This window comes from Stegostoma tigrinum, chromosome 5, assembly GCF_030684315.1.
Source record: "Stegostoma tigrinum isolate sSteTig4 chromosome 5, sSteTig4.hap1, whole genome shotgun sequence".
Taxonomy (NCBI): Eukaryota; Metazoa; Chordata; class Chondrichthyes; order Orectolobiformes; family Stegostomatidae; genus Stegostoma; species Stegostoma tigrinum.
Genome location: NC_081358.1, coordinates 121,292,230 through 121,314,258, shown reverse-complemented (window position 1 = coordinate 121,314,258; position 22,029 = coordinate 121,292,230). Strand labels below are relative to the sequence as shown.

Sequence of the window (22,029 nt, the reverse complement as noted above, 5' to 3'; positions counted from 1 at the left end):
TCAACTAAATCGTTGGCTTGCTTTGATCATTCTAGTCCCAGATTTATTCTGATATTCTATTTTTTCACAGTTGCCAATTATCTTTCAAAACCCAGATACATTACAAGGCATTGTTCAACACTAACTTATTAAAACAAAAGAAGCTATTACTGAGGAATGTTTTTAATATCTCCCCAAAGCTCAATGAATAATAGTACTTTCTGGTGTTTAATACTCAAAGTCACAAGCCAGTATCATAGTATGAGCAGTTGTAAAGGCTTTTAAATTAGCCTGAGCAATGAGATGAGGTTCAAGGGTGGCAGTAGGAAAAGTCACTTTCTATCTTGTTTGCAATCGTTTTCCAGTGGCGACGCTTAACATCTGAAACTTTGATTATTCATTTATACAGTTGATATGACTGGCTGGGGCAGCATTATTGCCCTGAGAAGGTCGTGGTGTATTGTCTTCTTGGACTGTTGCTGTTCACTTGCTGTAGATATCCCAGGTGGTTCATCTGGTTGCATTACGTTTTTGAACATTTTAGCCATTGATACAACTAAACACAGAATGTAGCTACAACTGACAGAAGTCAAGCCTGACAAATTTACTAGAATTCTTTGAGGAGGTAACAAGCAAAGGGGAATCAATGGATGTAATATATTTGGATTCTCAGAAGGCCTTTTATAAAGGATGTCATTGCATTAAAAACAGAGCAGAGAAGGTTTGCTGGATTAATTCCAGAGATGAAAGATTTGTCTTATGAATGAAATTGAGAAGTTTAGGCCTATGATCCCTCACGCTTAAAAGGATGAGAGGAAATCTAATTGAGATATATCAAATGTCTAAGGGTTTAGTAAAGTAGATGTACTATACATTGGACTCCTAATGAGCTAAGAGCCTCTATGTTGGAGGTTGTATATCACCGTGGACAGAGTTGTGACATTATGCACTTGTGTAGGAAGAATAGAATAACTGAATATTAGTTAAGTAGAGAAAGACCACAGAAAGCCTTGGAAAAAGGGATTTGGGAGTCCTTGTCCATGAATGCCCACAAAGGCTAGATCCAAGCTCGGTGAGTAATGGAGAAAGCAAATGGAATGTTGGCCTTTATTTCAAAAAGATCAAAAAGTAGGGAGGTCTTGCCACAACTATACAACGCATGAGTCAGGACACAGCTGGAGGACTGTGAACAGTTTTGACCCTTATGTAAATGAATATGTACTGGCATTGGAGGTAGAAAAGCGTGATGCCAGGTCAATAGGGGCTGTCTTATGAGAAGAAGTTGCATAGGTTCGGTCTGTACTTGCAGGATTTTAGGAGACTTAGAGGTGACCTTATTCTTAAAGCACTACACAGGGTAGATGCAGAGAGGTTGCATCCCCTCATGGGAAAGCCTAGGACCAGAGAGCGTAATCTCAGAATAAACAGTTGGACATTTAAGTCAGAAATGAGGAGGTATTTCTTTTCTGAGAGGGTGATGTATCTATGGCCTTCTTTACCACAAAAGATTGTCAAGGATGGATCTTTAAGTTTATTCAAGGCTGAGACAGAGATTTTTGGTCAGTAAGAGAAGCCAGGTTTATGGTGGAAATGTAGGAATATGGAGTAATGCATTATCGGATCAGCCATGATATTATTGAATGATAGAGCAGACTCAATGAGCGAAATTACCTTCCTCTGTTACAATGTTTTACGTTCTTATAGAATGGCTTGCTAGGCCATCTCAGAGGGCAGATAAGAGTCACCTGAATTTCTGTAAGCTTGGAGCCATATGCGGACCAGATCAGGTGAGGACTGTGGTTCTGATTCTCTTCCTCCTGAAAAAAACATTGAGATTCACAGTCTCATGACAATTCCAAGATCGAAATTGGTAGATTTGTGTTAGGCCAGGGTAGCAAGTGATACAGAATGAAGTTAAAATAAAACTAAAATAGAACACAGAACATAGAACAATACAGCGCAGAACAGGCCCTTCGGCCCTTGATGTTGCACCGACCGGTGAACTAATCTAAGCCCCTCCCCCTGCACTATCCCATCATCATCCATATGCTTATCCAAGGACTGTTTAAATGCCCCTAATGTGGCTGTGTTAACCACATTGGCAGGCAGGGCGTTCCACGCCCTTACCACTCTCTGAGTAAAGAACCTGCCTCTGACATCTGTCTTAAATCTATCACCCCTCAATTTGTAGCTATCCCCCCTTGTACAAGCTGAAGTCATCATCCTCGGGAAAAGGCTCTCACTGTCCACCCTATCTAATCTTCTGATCATCTTGTATGTCTCTATTAAATCCCCTCTTAGCCTCCTCTCCAATTAGAACAGACACAAGTCCTTCAGCCTTTCTTCATAAGGCCTGCGCTCCAGACTAGGCAACATAAAGGTGGGAAAGGAAATGGAGGTATATGCAGTGTATAAACTGCAATATAAGTCAATGATCGGGCAGGCTTGTGATAGTGAACTGCCTACTCCTGCCACAATGAATATTGGGGAAAGACCAGCATTGGCTACATTGTGTTTCTTTGTCCAATCAAATAATAGAATTGTGCAAGTTCAGATTTTCTGACAGTTCATGTTCCAATTTGTAAACATAGCAAAGTGGAACTTTGCCCGTTGACTGCACTTGTATTGACCCTATCAAAGTTCCTTGTGGTGACGTAATGGAGGGCAGGCTGCAAAAATTGTAAGCATATTTCACAGGGGTTTTACTTGTCAAGAGGCAGCACACTGCTATAAAATTTAAATGATAAAATGCCCAGGACACTTTAAAAAAAAATCTTGGAAAGTTGGAGCTGGTGACTGATTTAAAAAAAAATTGTTTCATGTGTAGTTGAGCACCCTGGTTGAATGGGCTTTATTATGAAGAAGTTCAACAAGACCACCCGGAAAAGTGTAGACCAGTCATCTACTATGGCTGCATTGGGTAGCCTTATTGTTGAAGTGCCACTGGAAATTGAGGGGGGAAATGGGGGTGATTGCCCTTGACAGCAACAGTTGATTGAATGTTGCGTCAAGGAATGGTAACAAAACTGGAGTCAGTGCGAACTAACTGGGTGGACAGTGAGAGTCTTTTTCTGAGGATGATGACTTCAGCTTGTACAAGGGGGCAAAGCTACAAATTGAGGGGTGATAGATTTAAGACAGATGTCAGAGGCGGGTTCTTTACTCAGAGAGTGGTAAGGGCGTGGAACGCCCTGCCTGCCAATGTAGTTAACTCAGCCACGTTAGGGGCATTTAAACAGTCCTTGGATAAGCAAATGGATGATGATGGGATAGTGTAGGGGGAGGGGTTTAGATTAGTTCACAGGTCGGTGCAACATCAAGGGCCGAAGGGCCTGTTCTGCGCTGTAATGTTCTATGTTCTATGTTACTCATTGCAGTCATATGTAGCACTGAGGGAACCCTGTTATGATAGTCAACATCATCTTGGCTCCAGGATATCATTGCAGGAGTTCCTCAAGGGAGTGTCCTAGAGCCGGCCATTGTCAGCTCCTTAAGCATAATGTCTATCCATCATTCAGTTATTCCCTACAATTATTCAAAAAGCGTGCAAGGGATACGGCAAATAATTATAGGCCAGTCAGTCTGACCTTAATTATGAGTAAATTTGTGGAATAAATATTGAGAGCTATGATTAAATATGGTTTGGAGATGAAGGTCATTTCTTTTGAATTGAATTTTCTGAGGAAATAACAAGGAACATCAATAAATTTAGTAACTGGATGCTGTTCACGTGGATTTTAGTAGTACATTAGACAAGGTCCCTCATTGCAAACTATTAAGAAAAATCAAATCCCCTGAGATAACAAGGAAAGTGGCAAATTGGATCCAAAACTGACTAACTTGCTGGAAACAATAGCTGACGGATGTTTATGTGAATGGAAAGCAGTTTCCAGTGGGGTTCCACGGGTCTCACTTTTTGGATTCTTTGATAGTAGTATATATTGATGATTTAGGTTGAAATGTGGGAGGCTTGGTTGGGAATTTTACAGACAGTGCAAAAATTGGCCATGTCAGCGATACTGAAGTGATTGACTGTTGACTGCTGGATGATATCAACAGTTTCATTGCGTGGGCAGGAAAGTGGCAAATAAAATACCATTTGGTGTATTGTGAGGATGTACTTATGGGGAGGGCAAACAAAAGAAGGGAATACATATTAACAGAGGATACTCGGAGGGGGCGGAGGAAGTTAGAGACTTTGGGAGTGCATATTCGTTGGTCTCTGAAAGTGGCAGGATAAGGAGAAAAGGTGGGAAAGGAAAGCATATGAGATGCATTCCTTCATTAGACGTGGTAAGAGCGAACATGCAATGCTGTAACCATATAGGACAGTTAGGCCACAACTGGATCTTTTTGTACAGCTCTGGTCACTAAATTACAGTAATGATTTAATTACTGTTGAGAGAGCACAGAGGATAGAATTTTGAAAATTACAGCGATAAGGAAAGGTTGAATAGCCTCTGCTTATTTCCCTTAAAACAGAGAAAGCTGAGGGGAAACTTAAATGAGAAATAAAAGGTAAAGTTGCCATGTTCTTACCAGACCACAGGGCCACCCTCAAATTAAAGAGAGACCACGGATGATGTTTTAACCTGAGAGTCAGCATACCTCAGGTGAGGGGAAAGGTTGAAAATGAGAGTCCTTTTTAGTAACCTCAGCGGATGTGGGAATTGAGCCCAACCAACTGACCCCCTTATTGAGGTATACTAAATTACGAGGGGCCTCGATAGAGTGGACAGGGAAGATCTAGGCGGGGTGGGATCCTTTGGTGGTTGAGGCAGAAACCTCAACTTAGTTAAAATGAAACCAGATCAGCACCTGAAACACTGTAACCTGCAAGGCACTGGACCAGGTGCAGGTACGTGGGATTGGAATAGGTAGCCAATTTATTCACCTGGTGCATACACAGTGGGATGAATGGTCTCTCTGTGCTGTAATTTCTCTGTGGGCTTAGAAGGTCAAAGGTGTGGATGCTCGCTAATGGTTCGAATAATTTTCATCACGTTTCACGACTCTGCAGAAACTGAAGAGTCTGTGTTCAAATGTAACAATGCTTGGACAACACTTAGCCTTAGAACTGGTAGGTGGCGAGTACCAATCACATCACTCAAGAGCCAGACACTGGTCATCTCCAATAGGACAGCATCCAATCATTGACCCATGACATTAAGTGGCACTACCATTTCAGATTCCTGCACTATCAAAGTTTTGTTGACAGTCCTTTCCTGCCTCCACAATACTTGTCCACTATCTACAATACAAGAATCAGAAGCAATTCTCTTCACTCCACTGATATTCAAGAAACTTGACAGCATTCAGCCCAAAGCAGCCCACTTGATTGTCACCACATCCACCACTTTCAACATTCACTTTCTCCTTGACGGGGGCACAGTTATGACATTGAGTACCATATACAGGGGAACTGCAGTGACTCACAAGGTTCTTTTGACAGTACCTTCCAAACCTGTTACTTCCACCACGTAAGAGAACATGGTGAGCAGATAAGTGGGAACACCTCCACTTGCAAGTTTTCCTCAAAGCTACTCACCATCCTGACTTGGAACTATATTATCGTTCTCCCACTGTCACAGGATCAAGTTCTGGAACCCCTTTGCTAATAGTGTTGTTAGTGTCCCTGCTCCACTACAGTTCAGGAATGCACCTTCTCAAAAACCTGGAAATTATGGATGGAAAGTAAATGCATGCCCCATCACGTGAGTGAATTATTAAAACAAACCCTTTTTCATAAATTTGTAGTCAAGGCCCTTTGGTATTTTTTTCCATATGAAAGTGGAGTATTTCGCCTTTGTGGAAATTGGTACACAGCAAGTGAGAGAGAAATGTTAATCCCTGTGAGAACAGTGGGAATGAGGATTAATTTCACTAATTATTTCTGCGGAAGAGGGCTTTTTGAATTTAGTTTTTGAAAACGCTCATTTCTGATGAAACCTGGTTTCTTAATTCACAAAGGATGATTGGCTGTATCAAGAAGTTAAAGACAGCCATTTTCAGCTTGGCCGTAGATATTTGCTGATTGTTACTAATCAGCTGTAGTTTCTTACAGAGAAAAACCTTTCGTATTCACCTTATCTATGCCCATTATGATTTTATAAACCTCCGTAAGATCACCCCTCAAACTCTGATGCTCCGTGGAAAAAAGCCCAGCCTATCCAGCCTCTTCTTATAACTCAAACCCTCCAGTCCAGGGAACATCCTCGTAAATCTTCTCTGAATCATCTCCAATTTATTAGTATACTTCCTATAGCAGAGTGACCAGGACTGTACACTAATCCAAAAGTAGCCTCACTAACATCCTAAACAACCTTGACATGATGTCCCCATCCCTGTTCAGAGATGTTATTACATATCTCTGGAGCAGGTGGATTTGAACCCTGGCCTCTTAGGTGACATGTGAAGACACTATCACTAATTTTTGTTACCACATATTTTGTGAAGTAAGTATGATTCAGGACTTTTCTACTTTAATACTTATTATCATTCATGAAATGTCTTGTGGTTACGAAAGCAACAGTAAAACTGGATCAAATTCATTTTCAAATGCATCTTATTATACTTCAGCATTTTGGCAATGAAATTTACAATGAATTTTAAGGGTGTCGTTCATATAAAGTCAGGGTAATACTTCCATACTTCGGGTTTTTGTAATTAATTTTCACTGTCATTTCTTCTTTTTTTTAGAATCTCGCCCGTTCTCTGTCCCAATAATAGTGATGCAAAGCTCTGAGGAATGGAGTAGCCCAGAGGAAAGAATGAAAGAAATCATTGGATTAGTATGGGATGGAGTCAAACGTTTAACGCTTCAGGTAGGTCGTATCGCTGCTAGGTACTTTTATTTCTTTAACAACTTAAAACTTGTATTCAGTAACCTACATAATCTACAATCAGTAACCTGATTAGCGGGTTTGCAGATGACGCTAAGGGTTGGTGGAGCAGCAGACAGTGAAGGGGACTGTCGGAGAATGCAGCAGAATATAGATAGATTGGAGAGTTAGCCGGAGAAATAGCAGATGGAGTTCAATCCAGGCAAATGCAACGTGATGCATTTGGAAGACCCAATTCAAGAGCAAACTTGTGGAAAATGGAAAAGCCCTGGGGAAAATTGATGCACAGAGAGATCTGGGTGTTCAGGCCCATTGTACCCTGAGGTGGCAACGCAGGTGGATAGAGTGGTCAAGAAGGCATGCGGCATGCTTACATTCATCGGACAGGATATTGAGTTCAAGAGTTGACAGGTCATGTTACAGTTGTATAGGACTTTGGTTTGACCACATTTGGAATACTGGAATTCTGGTCACCACATTACCAAAAGGATGTGGATACTTTGGAGAGGGTGCAGAAGACGTTCACCAGGATGTTGCCTGGTATGGAGGGTGCTAGCTATGAAGAGAGGTTGAGTAGATTAGGATTATTTTCATTCGAAAGATGGAGGTTGAGGGGGCACCTGATTGAGGTCTACAAAATCATGAGAGGTGTAGACAGAAGCTTTTTCCCAGAGTGGGGGACTCAATTACTATGGGTTATGATTTCAAGGTGAGAGGAGAAAAGTTTGATGGAGATATGCATGGAAAGTTCTCTACACAGGGTGTTGGGTGCCTGGAACGTGTTGCCAGCGGAGGTGGTAGAGGCGGACACGATAGTGTCATTTTAGATGTATCTAGACAGATACATGAATGGGCAGGGAGCAGGGGGATACAGATCCATGGAAAGTAGGTGACAGGTTTAGATAGAGGATCTGGAGGATCTGGATTAGCGCAGGCTTGGAGGGCTGAAGGGCCTGTTCCTGTGCTGTAATTTTCTTTGTTGTTTGTTCTACATAAACCCCTGGTCCAACAAAGCTTTGGTTTTTAAATTTATTTCCCTCTGTAGCCCTCACCCCTTCTCCAGCCTTTTTGCCATCCCAGATCCCATACTTCTTTTCCAATTTTGGCTTCTCTCACTGCCATTGGCAGTTGTGCTATCCAGTTCTTTACCTTCCTGAATCTCTCTACCTCTCCTTTCTTCTTTAAAATTCTGCCTAAAACCTCTGCCCTTGACCAAGTGTCTCATAACCTCTCTTAATGTCCCTTATTCTGGCACTGGACAAAACATTTTAGTTTGATAACTCACCTTTGCAGCCCTCAGTGCATTTTACCTTTTACTTTTTTAAGAGAGTTTCCGGGGAGACTAGCAATCTGGAATCCCTGGGACATGTTTCAGGGAGATGGGTTTGAATCCCAATACGGCAGCTAATGAGATGTGAACCTAATTTTAAAACTCTGGAATAAATAGCGAGCCTAATGGTGATGATGTAATCACTGTCAATTGTTGTATAAACCTACCTGCTTCATTAGTGCCCTTTAGGAAAGGAAATTTGCCATCCTTACCTGGCCAGCTCTACATTAACTCCAGACCTGCATTAATGTGATTGTCTCTTAACTGCCCTCTGGGCAATTAAGGTTGGGCAATAAATGCTGCTCTCGCCAGCAATGCCCACATGCCATTAACACATATGACAAAATTATGGTTATTGGAAGTTATTGGTACTGAAAATATTGTTTGTTGAAAAGAAAGCTTGGGATATCTTGAAATATTTGACATTGAAATGTTATTGTTGTATTCTTGTAAACATCATTTGAATCCCTAAAAGCACATCAAATGCTGAGGAATTCAGCAGGTCTGGCAGCATCTGCAGGGAGCGAAAGATTTAATGTTTTGAGTCCAGGATTACTGCTGTCTTTCAGAGCTGAAGTATTCTTTCAGGTTTCCAGAATCTGCAGTATTTTGCTTTGACTTGAGTTTAATACCTATCAATTTCAGCGTTTCAAACTGTAAGAGTACTGTAATGATATGAAAGCAGACAGCCAAATTGATTCATTCTATCACTATAAGCCTAAACAATTATTATGCAATACATTAAAATTAAAATACATTATGAGCATCAAGATTGCCCCAATGGAACTTGGGCTTCTTCAATGTTTGGAGCTATAATTTTTGGAGTTTTAAATCTGCTTTGATTTTTGGATTATGCGCATGCATTTTTCAAGATAATGCAAACGGAAGTGCAGTCTTTGTTAACAAGCTGAGCTCTCAGTGGTTATACAGCTGGCCGCTGAAAATGTTAAAAACCTGCAATTAAAACAGAAACTGCTGAATGTCCAGTGACTGGACCCAAAATGTTAACTCTGCTTTCTCTCCACAAGGTAACAGAAGTATTTATCTGTAAATTTAACGTCTACTAATTGTCCTGTCACTGTTTAATGCCGTCACTGACATGGATCAGATTACATGCTGACACCTTTATTTAAATTGTATTCATTCCAAATGTGGACACATTAAATAAATGTAAGGCTAGATCCTCTGGGCTAGGAATTGGATGGGACCGTCATTTGGTGATATTTGAATAGCAGGAAAGGCCTTTCTTGAAGGAGAAAATTCACAATGCAGCAGTATCTGCGAAACATTTTCCATTCTTTAATATCTTGCTGATATACCCCTTTCCTTACCAATAATTGTATGACAATTATAGGACAATGGTATTCTGAGTTTGTTGGTTAACTGGGTTTATTGGATGCTGGTATTGCACCACTCCTTTGTCGCAGCTGTGAGCTTCACCCTTTTGTGCCCTTTTGTTGTGATATGCCCTGAATGTATCAGTGCAGTCATGACAATAGTGCTGATTTCAGGATTAGATATTAATGGGGGCCCCATGTGCCCTCTTGAGTGTATGTTAAAGGCCCCATGGGAGTATGCAAAAAAGACCATTTAAGTCCTTTGCGTATCTTGCCTAGCAATTATGCTTTAAGCAACATCCCCAAAAAGAAAATTATAGTAACTTAGGAACAAGAGTAGGACATTAGACACTTGAGTATGTCGCACTATTCAGTAAGATTACGGCTGTTATGGTCTCAGCTCTGCTTTGCTGTCGCTTCCTATAACCCTTGACTCTTTTGTCTGTCAGTAATCCATCTCACTCATCTTGAATAAATTCAATGACTGAGCCTCCACTGCATTCTTGGGTGGGGAATTCCATAGACTGTTGACCTTCTGAGAGAAAAATATTTATATTTAAATAGAAATCTCTTATTCAGAAATGCAGTTTAACTCTTGGAGCAGCATTAATTGTTATGAGGAGAATTTTGGTCTTTGTTCTGGGGAAGAGCTGTGGTCAGGCAGATTGACAGCTCTGACTAATGCCAGCTGACAGGGTGGTTTGTTCAAAGCTCAGGCAGTCCCCAGTATGGAGGAGCAGCGCAGAATCAGATTCCAGAGGCCATGTTGAGGGTTTAAGAGATAAAGATCTTGCTGGAGTGTGTGAGCGAGTAGGGGTGGGGGTCCTATGATAGAATTAGTTGACCTGAAAAGTATCTCTCCCTCATTCCTCACTAGGCTGAACTTCATATTGGTGTTCTTTCCTCCACCTAGAGTGAAATGCAGGCAGTGGTGGTATGATATCCTTAAGTGACCATTAAGGGCCTCAGCAGGCCTCATTCACCCATACCTATTCTGTAAGATTTCAAGTAGTTTGCAGGAGGGTGCATTGATGGCAGTCTGTCCACTCACTGGCCATTTTGAATGTCCTGCTTTCAAACCCAACTGGAGTTGAGCCAAGCTGCATTTGTGCTGACACCATTAAGCAGCTTTGTACTAAAATTCTCAACTGGCCTGATATCCCATCTGCAGTGTCATGAACATTCAACTTGTCCAAACGACAAACTACAATTTACTTTGGGATATGGCAGTGCCAGTTTCTGTGTGACATATCAATTGTTCCAATTGACCTATCATGCTATGTGAAGAAAATCCAGAATTGGGTTAGGCTTTATGGAAAGTTGGATTAAGGGACCTCAGCATCCACACAAGACATTGGGTAGTGATACCGTCAGTTGCTTTGAAGTTTTTGACAACCAATTTTAAAATTACGAGATGTTTGTCATTATATCAGATATGACATTTCCTTTTTTTTTTGTGTGTGAAAAACTGAATGCCAATGTTAACTTGTCCAGCTGTGGAAATGAAAGATCCTTTTCCTTTAGCTTTTCTTGGTTTCAGTGAATTTGGTGTTTTCCAGTCACAATCCAGCCACATGAACAAATCTTGGATTGGCTGTTTGAAACAACCTGTGGACTTTGTTTTTGTTTAACTCCGATGGTGGACTATTCAGCCAGTTCTTTTTGTGCAATGATTAACTTCCTTTCTGGCCGGCTTCTGAAAATAGAAAGACCTCTCTGCATTTCAGTAGCAATGTTTATATTGCTGCCAGGGACGCCATTGCCTCCAGAGATGTTAGCAGAAACCAACTCTTGAAATTGGCTTTGGACCCTCTGGAGGCTGTGGACGCAGCTCAGTTACTTGATTGTATGGTCACTGATGGGATTACTGGCAGCAGCAGCAGCAGTGCTGTTAGGTAATTGCAGCATATAATTTGGACTCCATGAGGTTTCAATCAAACGCGTAAGGAACTTCCTCTCATCATGCAATGAGCTCACTTTCACAAAACGTACTTACTTGTTGTGTTCACCCAATTATTAACTAAATTGCCATACCTAAAATTCATAAGCACATATTACAAGTGCCAATTTTTTATGCATACAATTTATAGCAATGGAGAAAAGATAAGTGACAATTTTCAGTTTAAAGTGAGAAATGTTGCACATAATTTAATTTGTTCTGGGAAATGTAAATTCTACAAATTCTGTTCACATTTTCAGTACTTTGGAAGAAGGGGTATAGCCATTAATATTTCATAGTCCAGCTCTTACATTTATATTCCTGACTCTAAATATTCATTCTTTTGTAACTTATCAGGTAGGGGAAAGTTTTCTTCCTCAGAAAGTTGAACAACTTACTTAGGAGGGACCTATTCATTCATTTTGTGATTCTCATAATTTTATAAATTATTCCTGATCTGTGTGAAAGCAAAACAATATTTCAGTTGTGCCTGTCATGTTCTCTTACAGTAGCTGGAACCAGTTAAGAGAAGTTTGCTACAGCTTATGAAATATCTGGGTCGGTAGAATGTGTCTATGCAGTTGTTAAAGCAGGGATCTAATTGTTGAAATCAGATGACCCCCTCAATGTTATTTTGATTATAGTGCTTAATATATTTTTGATGAAAGAATGGAATTTTAAATGAAGTTCAGAGTATGAATAAAACACTATTTGAAATTAAATTAACTTCCTATGAAAACTGAAATGTATGATTAAGCCACCAGCTAGCAGAAATAATTCAAACTGTATTGTGGAAAAAGAAAGTTATGAACATGATATATTCAGGATTTACAAGTTCTGATGTAATCCTAATTAAAACGAAACGATTCTATTTCAGGAATGTGCAATAACTCTTAATATTTAGCACATGAATGTGTTCAATATTGATGGAGGAATATGTTGCTACCAAACTGAAATCAGATCCTTGAAACAGAAAGGACGTTACCATGGAAAAATGAAGTAACACTCATTGCAGCTGTGATGCATTAATGAATAGGATATTTTTTTAAAAGATCATTTGTGTTTGGTGTGGCTCGAAGGGACTGAAACAGATGGTTTCCATGAACAGAATCTGACCCTCAGCATGAGCACTGTTACTGGCATATTACTTCATTCTCTTTCCCTTGATGAACAGTGTGTTGAATTATAACATGATTTACAGTTATAGGTTTGATTTTCTATTTACATTTGATTTTATATTGCATGAACTGTTTAACTTACCGACATTGAATCGACAACCAGAATCTATTTGTGAACAGGAAAAGAGTGATAAATTGATTTGAAATTGAAATTCACAAGGTTTCAGTTTACCTCATGAACAAGCCTACTGGTGAAAATATTTCCTACTTCTAAAACAGCGTAACTATATTAGTTTGATTTTTAGTGGAAATAAGGGATAATTTAGTGATTCTATTTAACAAAATTTGACTTTAGACCAAGCGGTTTCATTCTTGCTTAATGGTGACATGATGTAAATAATGCTGATTGAGCAAGAATTCTTACTCACCACCTTTTTTGCATTGCTGCATAAACATAAGTGTTTGGAAAGACCATTTTACATATCAGTAGGTTCTTTGGATCCATCTGAAATGTTTTATTTCAGTTTCTCCCAATATACAGCATGTTTCAAGTTAAGGAAGAGTGTGAAAGTTTGTGAAATGTAACCTACTTTAATGTTTGTCTTAACATTGGCAACAGGCTGCTTTGCGAAGATTTTATTCAGCTTTCAGTGAGCGGTTTAACTCCTTTCACAATTGCAGTTTCATCTTTTTCTACATGAGTTATGATCCTCAGTTACTAACTGGGTAGATTTTTTGATGTGTGTCTATCCAGCATTTAGCTAGGTCATGGCTCATCTGTTACTTCATCTACCTGCCTTGGTTCTATATCATTTTTGCCTAACTGTGCAGTGAAGTGAAATGAAGTTTCTGTGACTTGATTTATGTCAACACATTGCCATTATTTTGGACATCACTGCGTGATTGCACCTTTTGAAAATGACGTCTGTTTTCTGCATACATTGTTTTAACCTGATACATGTATGTCACTAAGCAGTACATCATCCTGACTTGGAATTATATCATCAGTCCTTCCCTGTCCAAGGACACTTCAAGGAATGCAGCAATTCAGAAGACGTTTCATCACCACTATCTCCAGGAAATTAAAGATGCGCAGTAAATGCTGGCCTGCCCAGTGATGCCACATCGCATGAACAATATTTAAAACTAAAGAAAATATCATCAGTAACAGGTTTAATGTTAAGCAACATTCCTCTAATGAACGTTAGAGGTATAGGCAGAGATAAACGGACACTGAGGCACAGCAGGGGATATTAGTAACAGTGACCAAAATGCTTTGGGGTGATGCTAATCTTACTGCACCTTATGATGGAGAGTCACTGTTAACTGTATTTTTCTTCCAAAGATTTAACATTTCCTTCCACACCTTTGTGAGAATATGATTCTCTTTGTCAACTCAGTCACAAATGCTCTACGTTTACTACGATGTGTTTCCATTCATTAAATCGTGACTTTTTACTAACTCACTCACAAGGACTCTATGTTTACTATGCTGCATTTCCTTTGATTCATTCATTAGTAGTACATTTTACTCTGCAAGTAGCATTTCAACTTGTTTCTGTATTAATGGCTACCCGTGAATAAGTGTTAATACCATAATCTACTGAGAACAATGTCATCCCCACCATCGTGCCTCCAAAACACACTCAAAACTATGGAGAGATTATAATATCAATTAGCACTTAACCACCATCCCTCGGGATCTTTCTCAGAAGGCAGTAAAGGCAGTGTCATTGAATATATTTAAGGAAAAGATAGATACATTCTTCAACAACACAGGTACATCCTTGTTAGGCAAGGGAATCAAAGGTTATTCGTGGTAGATGGGAATACAAACAGATCAGCCATGATCTTTTTGAATGGTAGACCAGGGCCAAATGGCCGACTCCTGCACCTAGCATGTATAAATGTAAGAAACTTGATTGTGTGATTTAAAGCAACAGCTTGGACTTATGTTTGTTTCATTATCTCAGCATGTATAAATACACTTTACAGAGCGGATATCCGAATTCCAGCACACTTAGAACTGAGGCACTTTCTGAATTCGCCTGCTTTGTTCTATCCCCTGATTTTTGAGGTTAACAGTTCTTCTTGGACCCTAGTATTAACCAGTGAGATTTTTTTTTGCTGATCAAAGCTCTTCATATTTCATTTCTGTGTCTAATATCCAGGCTTAAGAATGTGGATGTCAAATGTATTGTTGAATGGTTATAATGATTTCAAGAATGTGACTTGTGTATAACCCATATATAACCATCTTCAGATAACAAGATGTAGAGCTGAATGAACACAGCAGGCCAAGCAGCATCAGAGGAGCAGGAAAGCTGACGTTCTGGGCCTAGACCCTTCCTGCTCCTCTGATGCTGCTTGGTCTGCTGTCTTCATCCAGCTGTACACCTTGTTATCTCAGATCCTCCAGCATCTGAGGTTCCTACTATCTCTATAACCATCTTCAGCTCCTTCTTCAATGACCTTCCTTCCTTCATGACGTCAGAAATTCACCTTGGATCCTTGCACAGCACCTTCTTAACCCATGGCCACTATCATCTGAAAGGACAAGGGCTACATGGGAACATTACCATCTGTAAATCCTTCCCTAAGCCACACATCCTCCTGACTTAGAACCACATCACTGTTCATTCACTGTTACTGAGTTAAGATCCTGGAGCATTCTAACAGCACTGTAGTTGTATGCACACCAGATAGAATGCAGTGGTTCAAGAAGTTGGATCACCGCCAGCTTTGCAAGGGCATCAAATAATTGGTGCTAAGTGTTGGACTGGTCAGCAGGGGTTACGTTACTTGTCATAGAATCTGTAAAGTACTACAGCCCCACTTCTGGGCCAGTCATAAGGCACCAATCTACTCTAACCCCATTTCGGAGCATTTGGTTCATAATCTTGTATGCTATGGCATTTCAGGTGTTCATCTAAATGCTTCTTAAATGCTATGATGTTTCCTGTCTCTAGCACCCTTTCAGCAGTGAGTTCCAGATACTCATCATTTCTCTTTAAATACCTTTTTAAATCCCCTTACCTAAAATCTGTGCGGATTTGAAAGTGACCCCGCTACTGAAGAGAAACATTTATTCCTATCAACCCTATCTATGCCCCTCATCATTTTTGTGTATCTCAATCATATTCTAAACACCTCCCACTCCCCCACCACACCACCCGACCTTTAGTGCTCCAAGGAAAACAGCCCTATTCTGTGTAGAGATAGCAAGAACTGCAGATGCTGGAGTCAGAGACAACATTGTGTGCAGCTGGAGGAACACAGCAGGTCAGGCAGCATCAGTTGACATTTCAGGTCATCAGAAATGCGGAGGGGGAAGGGAGCTGGGAATTATATAGACAGAAGAGGGCTGGGGCTGAAGAATGTAGGTGGGATGGTGATAGGTGAGTGCAGATAGGGAGTGGTGGGGATTGGTCAGTGAGGTGGAAGGGGCGGATGGGTAGGACAGAAGATGGACAGGTTGTGTCAGGGCAAGGAGGAGGGGATGAGTGGGAGGGTTAGACGTGGGATGAGGTCGGGTGTGGTAAGATTTTAAAACTGGTGAATTCCATGTTTAGGCTATTGGGCTGTAGGCTCCTGAGGCAGAATGTGAAGTGTTGCTTCTCTAGTTGGCGTGTGGTGTTATTGTGGCGCTGGAGGCAGCCCCGGATAGATATCTCACACAGGAAGTGGGAGGAGAAGTTAAAATTAATAATTGAAGGGAATACTTATTTTGAAGTCTCTATCTGAAGGCCTGTACAAGATGTTATCCATCCTGCACATGTTTCCAGGAAGTTTGGAAAGATTTCTTTAAAAATATGAGTTTTGAAGAGCAGGAGATGATGGGGAAGAGAAATTAAATGGAAGAAATGTGCTTTTCAAAATTTAAAATTGTTGTGAAAAGTTTTTTTTTGTGATAATATAAGACTTTTGGTTATTAAGGCTAGTTATGACATTTCAACACAGATGGAATTATACGAAAGAAATTGAAGAATTTACATTTTTAACGTCTCTTTCTTGAGCTCATGACCTCCCAAAACACTTGACAAACAATGAAACAGTTGTGAAATGTTCTAGGAAATGTGACAGGCATAGAGCACAGAAACGCCAACAAACAGCAATGTGACAAAATCCAGATTATCTGTTGGTTGGGGTATCGTATGTTGGTCTTGATACTGGAGAACTTGCCTTCAAAGAGTGCTATTAGATTCTTGATATTTCCTGACTAGGCTTTTGAGTTTCACGCCTAGTTAAACACTGAGTTAACAATGGCTCCCCCGATTGTGCCACGCTCCCTCAGCACTGCATTGACATAGATTATGTGTCCAAGCCTTAAGAAAGGGATTTGATTCAGGATCCAACTGGAAAAATCTAAAACCTCTGTTTGGGAAGTAATCTCATCTCTGTGACTGTATTCTAAATAGTGAGACCCTGAAGCAGGTTCCGTCAGTGTGAAAGAGGCAGTTTGAACTAGATGGAAGTTTTACTAGCGAACAACTATGTTCCAGATTTCATATTACCTCAGCTGGTGCCAGCAGCAACAGCATCCAAGATGATTGGAGAAAATTGTCAGCTTCTTCCAAGAGTACAATTTCTTGGGGATCTAAATAGTGCATTAATCTAGAAACTTTGAATGAATATTTTTTACAACTACTTGTAATCATTTAACTTGCCAATACTTAAAATCAAATGTAATTGAATTGCAAAACGTTTTACTGCCTTTAGTTCTACTTCACTGCAAAGGTATATTTTAATGTTTGGGCAGCAATAGGTATTGAAAAGATTCAAGCAACTGGTAGTCCATTGCCACCCTGGATGCTATTGAGTGGTCAGTTTGTTTACATCTGGAATTTCTGGCTAGCAAGCCGGAAATTCCTGACAATGCAACCCCCTTAAATGTATTCAGCTGCGCTCTGAATCACAGAATCTTCGTTTGCTGAATGACTTAGTGTGTGATAATGCTGAAAGCTTTGATTATGCGCCAGTCTGGTATGCAGATCGTAAATGTTCCTTTTTTAATCTATTATTTGGTACAGTGTTGCTTAAACAAACTGACAAGAATTCATTATTGAAAAATAGAAGTTGAATTAAAAAAATAAATAGATTGTTAAATTAAAAATCTTTGTTTGTTTCTGGTATAATGCTATTTAAGGCATATGCAGAGCTTAATTGTGCCTTTGATCAGTCGTTTATTGATCCAAGATTGTTTGTTTTGGATTTAAAACTCTCTTGTAATGTTGCAGATGTTAAAATTTCAGCAGATTTGCAACTATAAAGCTAGTTGCTTTACTGATGTGCTGCATTTCATCAAATGTCCCCAAACACTGTCTTTTTTTTAAAGAAATGGTACTAAAGGTCATGCAGCTCATGGCAATGGTAAGCACATGTTAACAGTTTGTGTTTGAGATCTTTGTAATCCTTTAGTTGTCAACACATCTACTACATAAACAATTTATAGTTAATCATCCATCCAGTATCTCTTTTGTTGATGAATAACAATTTTTTCCAGAATGAGCAAGGCATGGCGTAATGATTCTAAAACACCATTCCCTTGATAGAGCAGGTTCCTGTTCCATCTCTCAGTATTTATGGAAAGAGTATTTCAGCTCTGCATGTTGCCATTGCAGCTGCAATTTATTACAGTCAGGAATCAGCTTGTTTTTGTCCTCATTTGAAATTGTGTTATGTTACCATTTTACAGGAACCAACTAATGGAAAACATAAAAGTAATTTTTATGAAAGGCAGCCAAACCTTGTCCATCAGCTACCTGCTTTCCACATGCCATCCAAATAATCCTACACAACACAATGTATGTGGCTTCAAAGTTGCAATAAACTCCCTGGAGCTGCTACTTGTCCTGCAGAGCACCTTAGAGTGAACCCTTCAGATATTTAAAAGAGGAAATCGAAGTTTTCAATGATACACAGTAGGTGCCTCTATGAGCAGGCTAAAACCAGAAGGGGTGAAAAAGTATTATATCTACTGGCATATAAAATGAGTAATGTAAAACTTGATCCTACCGTCTTGTAAAAGAAACCTGAGTCTGATGTAAATGCAAGGTCACCAATGCAGACAAAAAAATCTCAGCTTCAAACAAAATCCGCGTTTATCTTGGTTGGTTTTCATAAATACACTCTGGGTGCACTTCTACAATGAGGAAGAACAATCAGCTGTTGCAGTTTTGCCAGTTAAATTGCATTTCTGCCTTCCGATACTAGTTTTGTCTTCTGTGCTTGGGCTTTTAACCCAAGCCTGCAGCTAAACTTGTTTTTAAAACAGCAACAGATACCAGATTGGAATCAGAAGTTGGAATGGAAAGTTAGATAAAAGTAGCAGAGCAAGGCAATGGTTGATGTGTACAGTTTGCTCTGTTATTGACAGAAATTCCACTTTCAGGATAGATGTCAAGATAATGGAATAAGTGGGGCACAATCAAGGTCCGTCACTGAATGTGTTATGTCTTGTGGATCTGGTGCCACCACCACCCATGACAATTTGATCCCTTTCCAGTGGGCCTAGTGTCCTTGAAATATTTTCTTTATACTCCTTGTCATATCCTTTAGAATGTGGAAAGAGGATTTGCTTTGGACTCGATTATTTGGCATTCAGATGCAGTACCCAGACTAGATGTTATCATGGTTGTGAAGCTGGAGGGATCGGCTGATGTTTGTTTGCCCCTCTTCCAACTTTGAGACGTTGTTGGTAGAAATAGTCCAGTGGGGCATTTAGTGATGATAATGCCACTGAATGTGAAGGGATGATGGTTTTATATTCTCATTTGTTAGAGGTGGTCATTGCCTCCTGCCTCCTGTTAATTGCCGCTTGTCAGCTCAAATTTGGGTACTGTCCTGGTACTGCTACATTTAAATGTGGACTGCTTAAGTGTTTGAGAAGTTGTGAATGGTGCTGAATATTGTGCAAATATTAGCAAACATCCTCAGTTCTGACTTTATGGAGAGTGGATCACTTATGAAGCAGTTGAAGATATTTCAGTCATGGGCACTATTCTGAGGAACTCTCCTAGGATGTGCTGGAGACGAGATGATAGACCTCCAACAACCACAGCCGTCTTCCTGCATGCCAGGTGTGACTCCAACCAGTGGAGTTGTTTTTCCTGATTCTCATTGACTCCACTTTTATTAGGGCTCCCTGATGACACACTATGATAGATGTCGCCTTGATGTCAAAGGAAGTTACTCTCACCTTACCTTCTAGAATCCAGCTCTTTTGTCCATGTTTGAACCAAGGCTGCAATGAGGTCAGGAGCTGAATGGCCCTGGCAGAACCTAAATCTGTGTCACTGAGTGGGTTATTGCTGAGCAGATGCCACTTGTTCTCACTGTTGATGACTTTCCATCACTTTACTAATAATTGAGAGTAGACTGATGGGGAGATAATTAGCCAGGTTGGATTTTTCCTGCTTCTTCTGTAAGGGGTACACTTAGGCAATTTTCCACATTTTCGTGTAGATTCCAGTGTTGTGCTATCTTGGTTCAGATAGTAGGAACTGCAGATGCTGGAGAATCCGAAATAATAAGGTGTAGGGCTGGACGAAAACAGCAGGCCAAGCAATGCCACAGGAGCAGGAAAGCCGATGTTTTGGGCCTGGACCCTCCTTCAGTTTTCTGGAGAAGCACCAGTGTGAATGAGCACCAGTCTTCAGTACTTTTGACAGAATGTCATCTTGGCCCTTTACCTTTACAGTATTCAATTTTCGTTATATTACGTGAAGTGAATTGAATTGGCTGAAGACTGGCATCTGTTAGCGAGTTTTGAGAAGATTTGTAGCTCAGGTTGAGGTTCTGGATGTGAGTTTGCTCGCTGAGCTGGAAGGTTAGTTTTCAGACGTTTTGTCATCATTCTAGGTAACATCATCAGTGAGCATCTGTGATATTGGGTAGCTCTGGATAGGGCCATTGAAGTGCGTGTGTTCTTAATCATCCACCAGCCCTGCAACTGGGACTTGAGACGTGTATTTTAACAAAAGTTTGACCCTTCTAGGCCCACCCAGAACAGCATGGCAAGCTGTCTTCCTTCAGCTTTTCGCTAGTGCAGTTTTGGTGGAAAGACATGCAGTGAGCAGGTCCGCAGCCAGTGCACTTCAGCTGTGAGTACCAGTACTAGCTGGAAATTGCGCCACCTTGGCTGAGCCCCTGAACACACCATCTACAAGACTGAGGTCAGGAGTATGGGTGGAATATTTTCCATTGTTTGCGTGAATGCAATTCCGACAAAACTCCAGAAGATCAGTGTCGTCCAGGACAAAACTATGTAAAGACATGGTAACACTTAGAAAGTGGGGGCTTCCGTATTACTCCAGACCCATATCCTGGACCTGAACCTTTTCTTCCTGCTGCACCCCCAGGAATCCCACCAACTTAGGAGAGTAACCCTGTCCCCCCCTGGCATAATCACAGTGGTTCCACTTCTGAGACCAGCACAGCAGGCCTAGCCCTTCTCTACAAACCAGAGTGCAGAGTCACCTCCCCTGCCCTACCTCTCCCACTACCCCCTTTCTCCTGTAACCCTTGATCCTCTTATCAATCAAGAACCAATCTACCTCTGTCTTACATACACTCAATGGATGGCATGGTAGCTCAGTGATTAGCACAGGTGCCTCACAGCACCAGTGACTTGGGTTTGATTCCACACTTGGGTGACTGTCCGTATGGAGTTTGCAAGCTCCAGTTACCTCCCACAGTGCAAAGATGTGCAGGTTAGTTGGATTGGCCATGCTAAATTGTCCATAATGTCCAGGGATGTGCAGGCTCATGGAAGATGCAGGGTTACAGCGGATGCGTGTGTGTTGTGGCGGTGGGGGGGGGGAGGTGGTGGGGGAATGCTTTTTGGAGGGTCAGTCTGAACTTGATGAGCTGATGGCCTGCTTCCACACTGTAAGGATTCTATGAAAAACATCCTACTTAATATAGAACATAGAACATTACAGCACAGTACAGGCCCTTCGGCCCTTGATGTTGTGCCAACCTGTCATACCAATCTGAAGCCCACCTAACCTACACTATTCCATGTACGTCCATATGCTTATCCAATGACGACTTAAATGTACCTAAAGTTGGTGAATCTACTACCATTGCAGGCAAAGTATTCCATTCCCTTACTACTCTCTGAGTAAAGAAACTACCTCTGACATCTGTCCTATATCTTTCACCCCTCAATTTAAAGCTATGCCCCCTCGTGCTTGCCGTCACCATCCTAGGAAAAAGGCTCTCCCTATCCACCCTATCTAACCCTCTGATTATTTTATATGTTTCAATTAAGTCACCTCTCAACCTTCTTCTCTCTAATGAACACAGCCTCAAGTCCCTGAGCCTTTCCTCGTAAGACCTTCCCTCCATACCAGGCAACATTCTAGTAAATCTCCTCTGCACCCTTTCCAAAGCTTCCACATCCTTCTTATAATGCGGTGACCAGAACTGTACGCAATACTCCAAGTGAGGCCACACCAGAGTTTTGTACAGCTTCACCATA

The 22,029-nt window shown here is 40.7% G+C and overlaps 1 protein-coding gene across 2 annotated transcripts in view; it reads left to right on the top strand.

The window, feature by feature from the left end:
- Positions 1-22,029, top strand: part of LOC125451670 (intermembrane lipid transfer protein VPS13B-like) — a 907,633-nt gene that overhangs the window by 509,111 nt on the left and 376,493 nt on the right. For both annotated transcript variants that reach the window (XM_048529130.2, XM_048529131.1), the window contains exon 22: positions 6,679-6,803. In XM_048529130.2, coding sequence (XP_048385087.1) covers positions 6,679-6,803 — 125 coding nt within the window. The remainder of the gene's footprint in view (positions 1-6,678; positions 6,804-22,029) is intronic.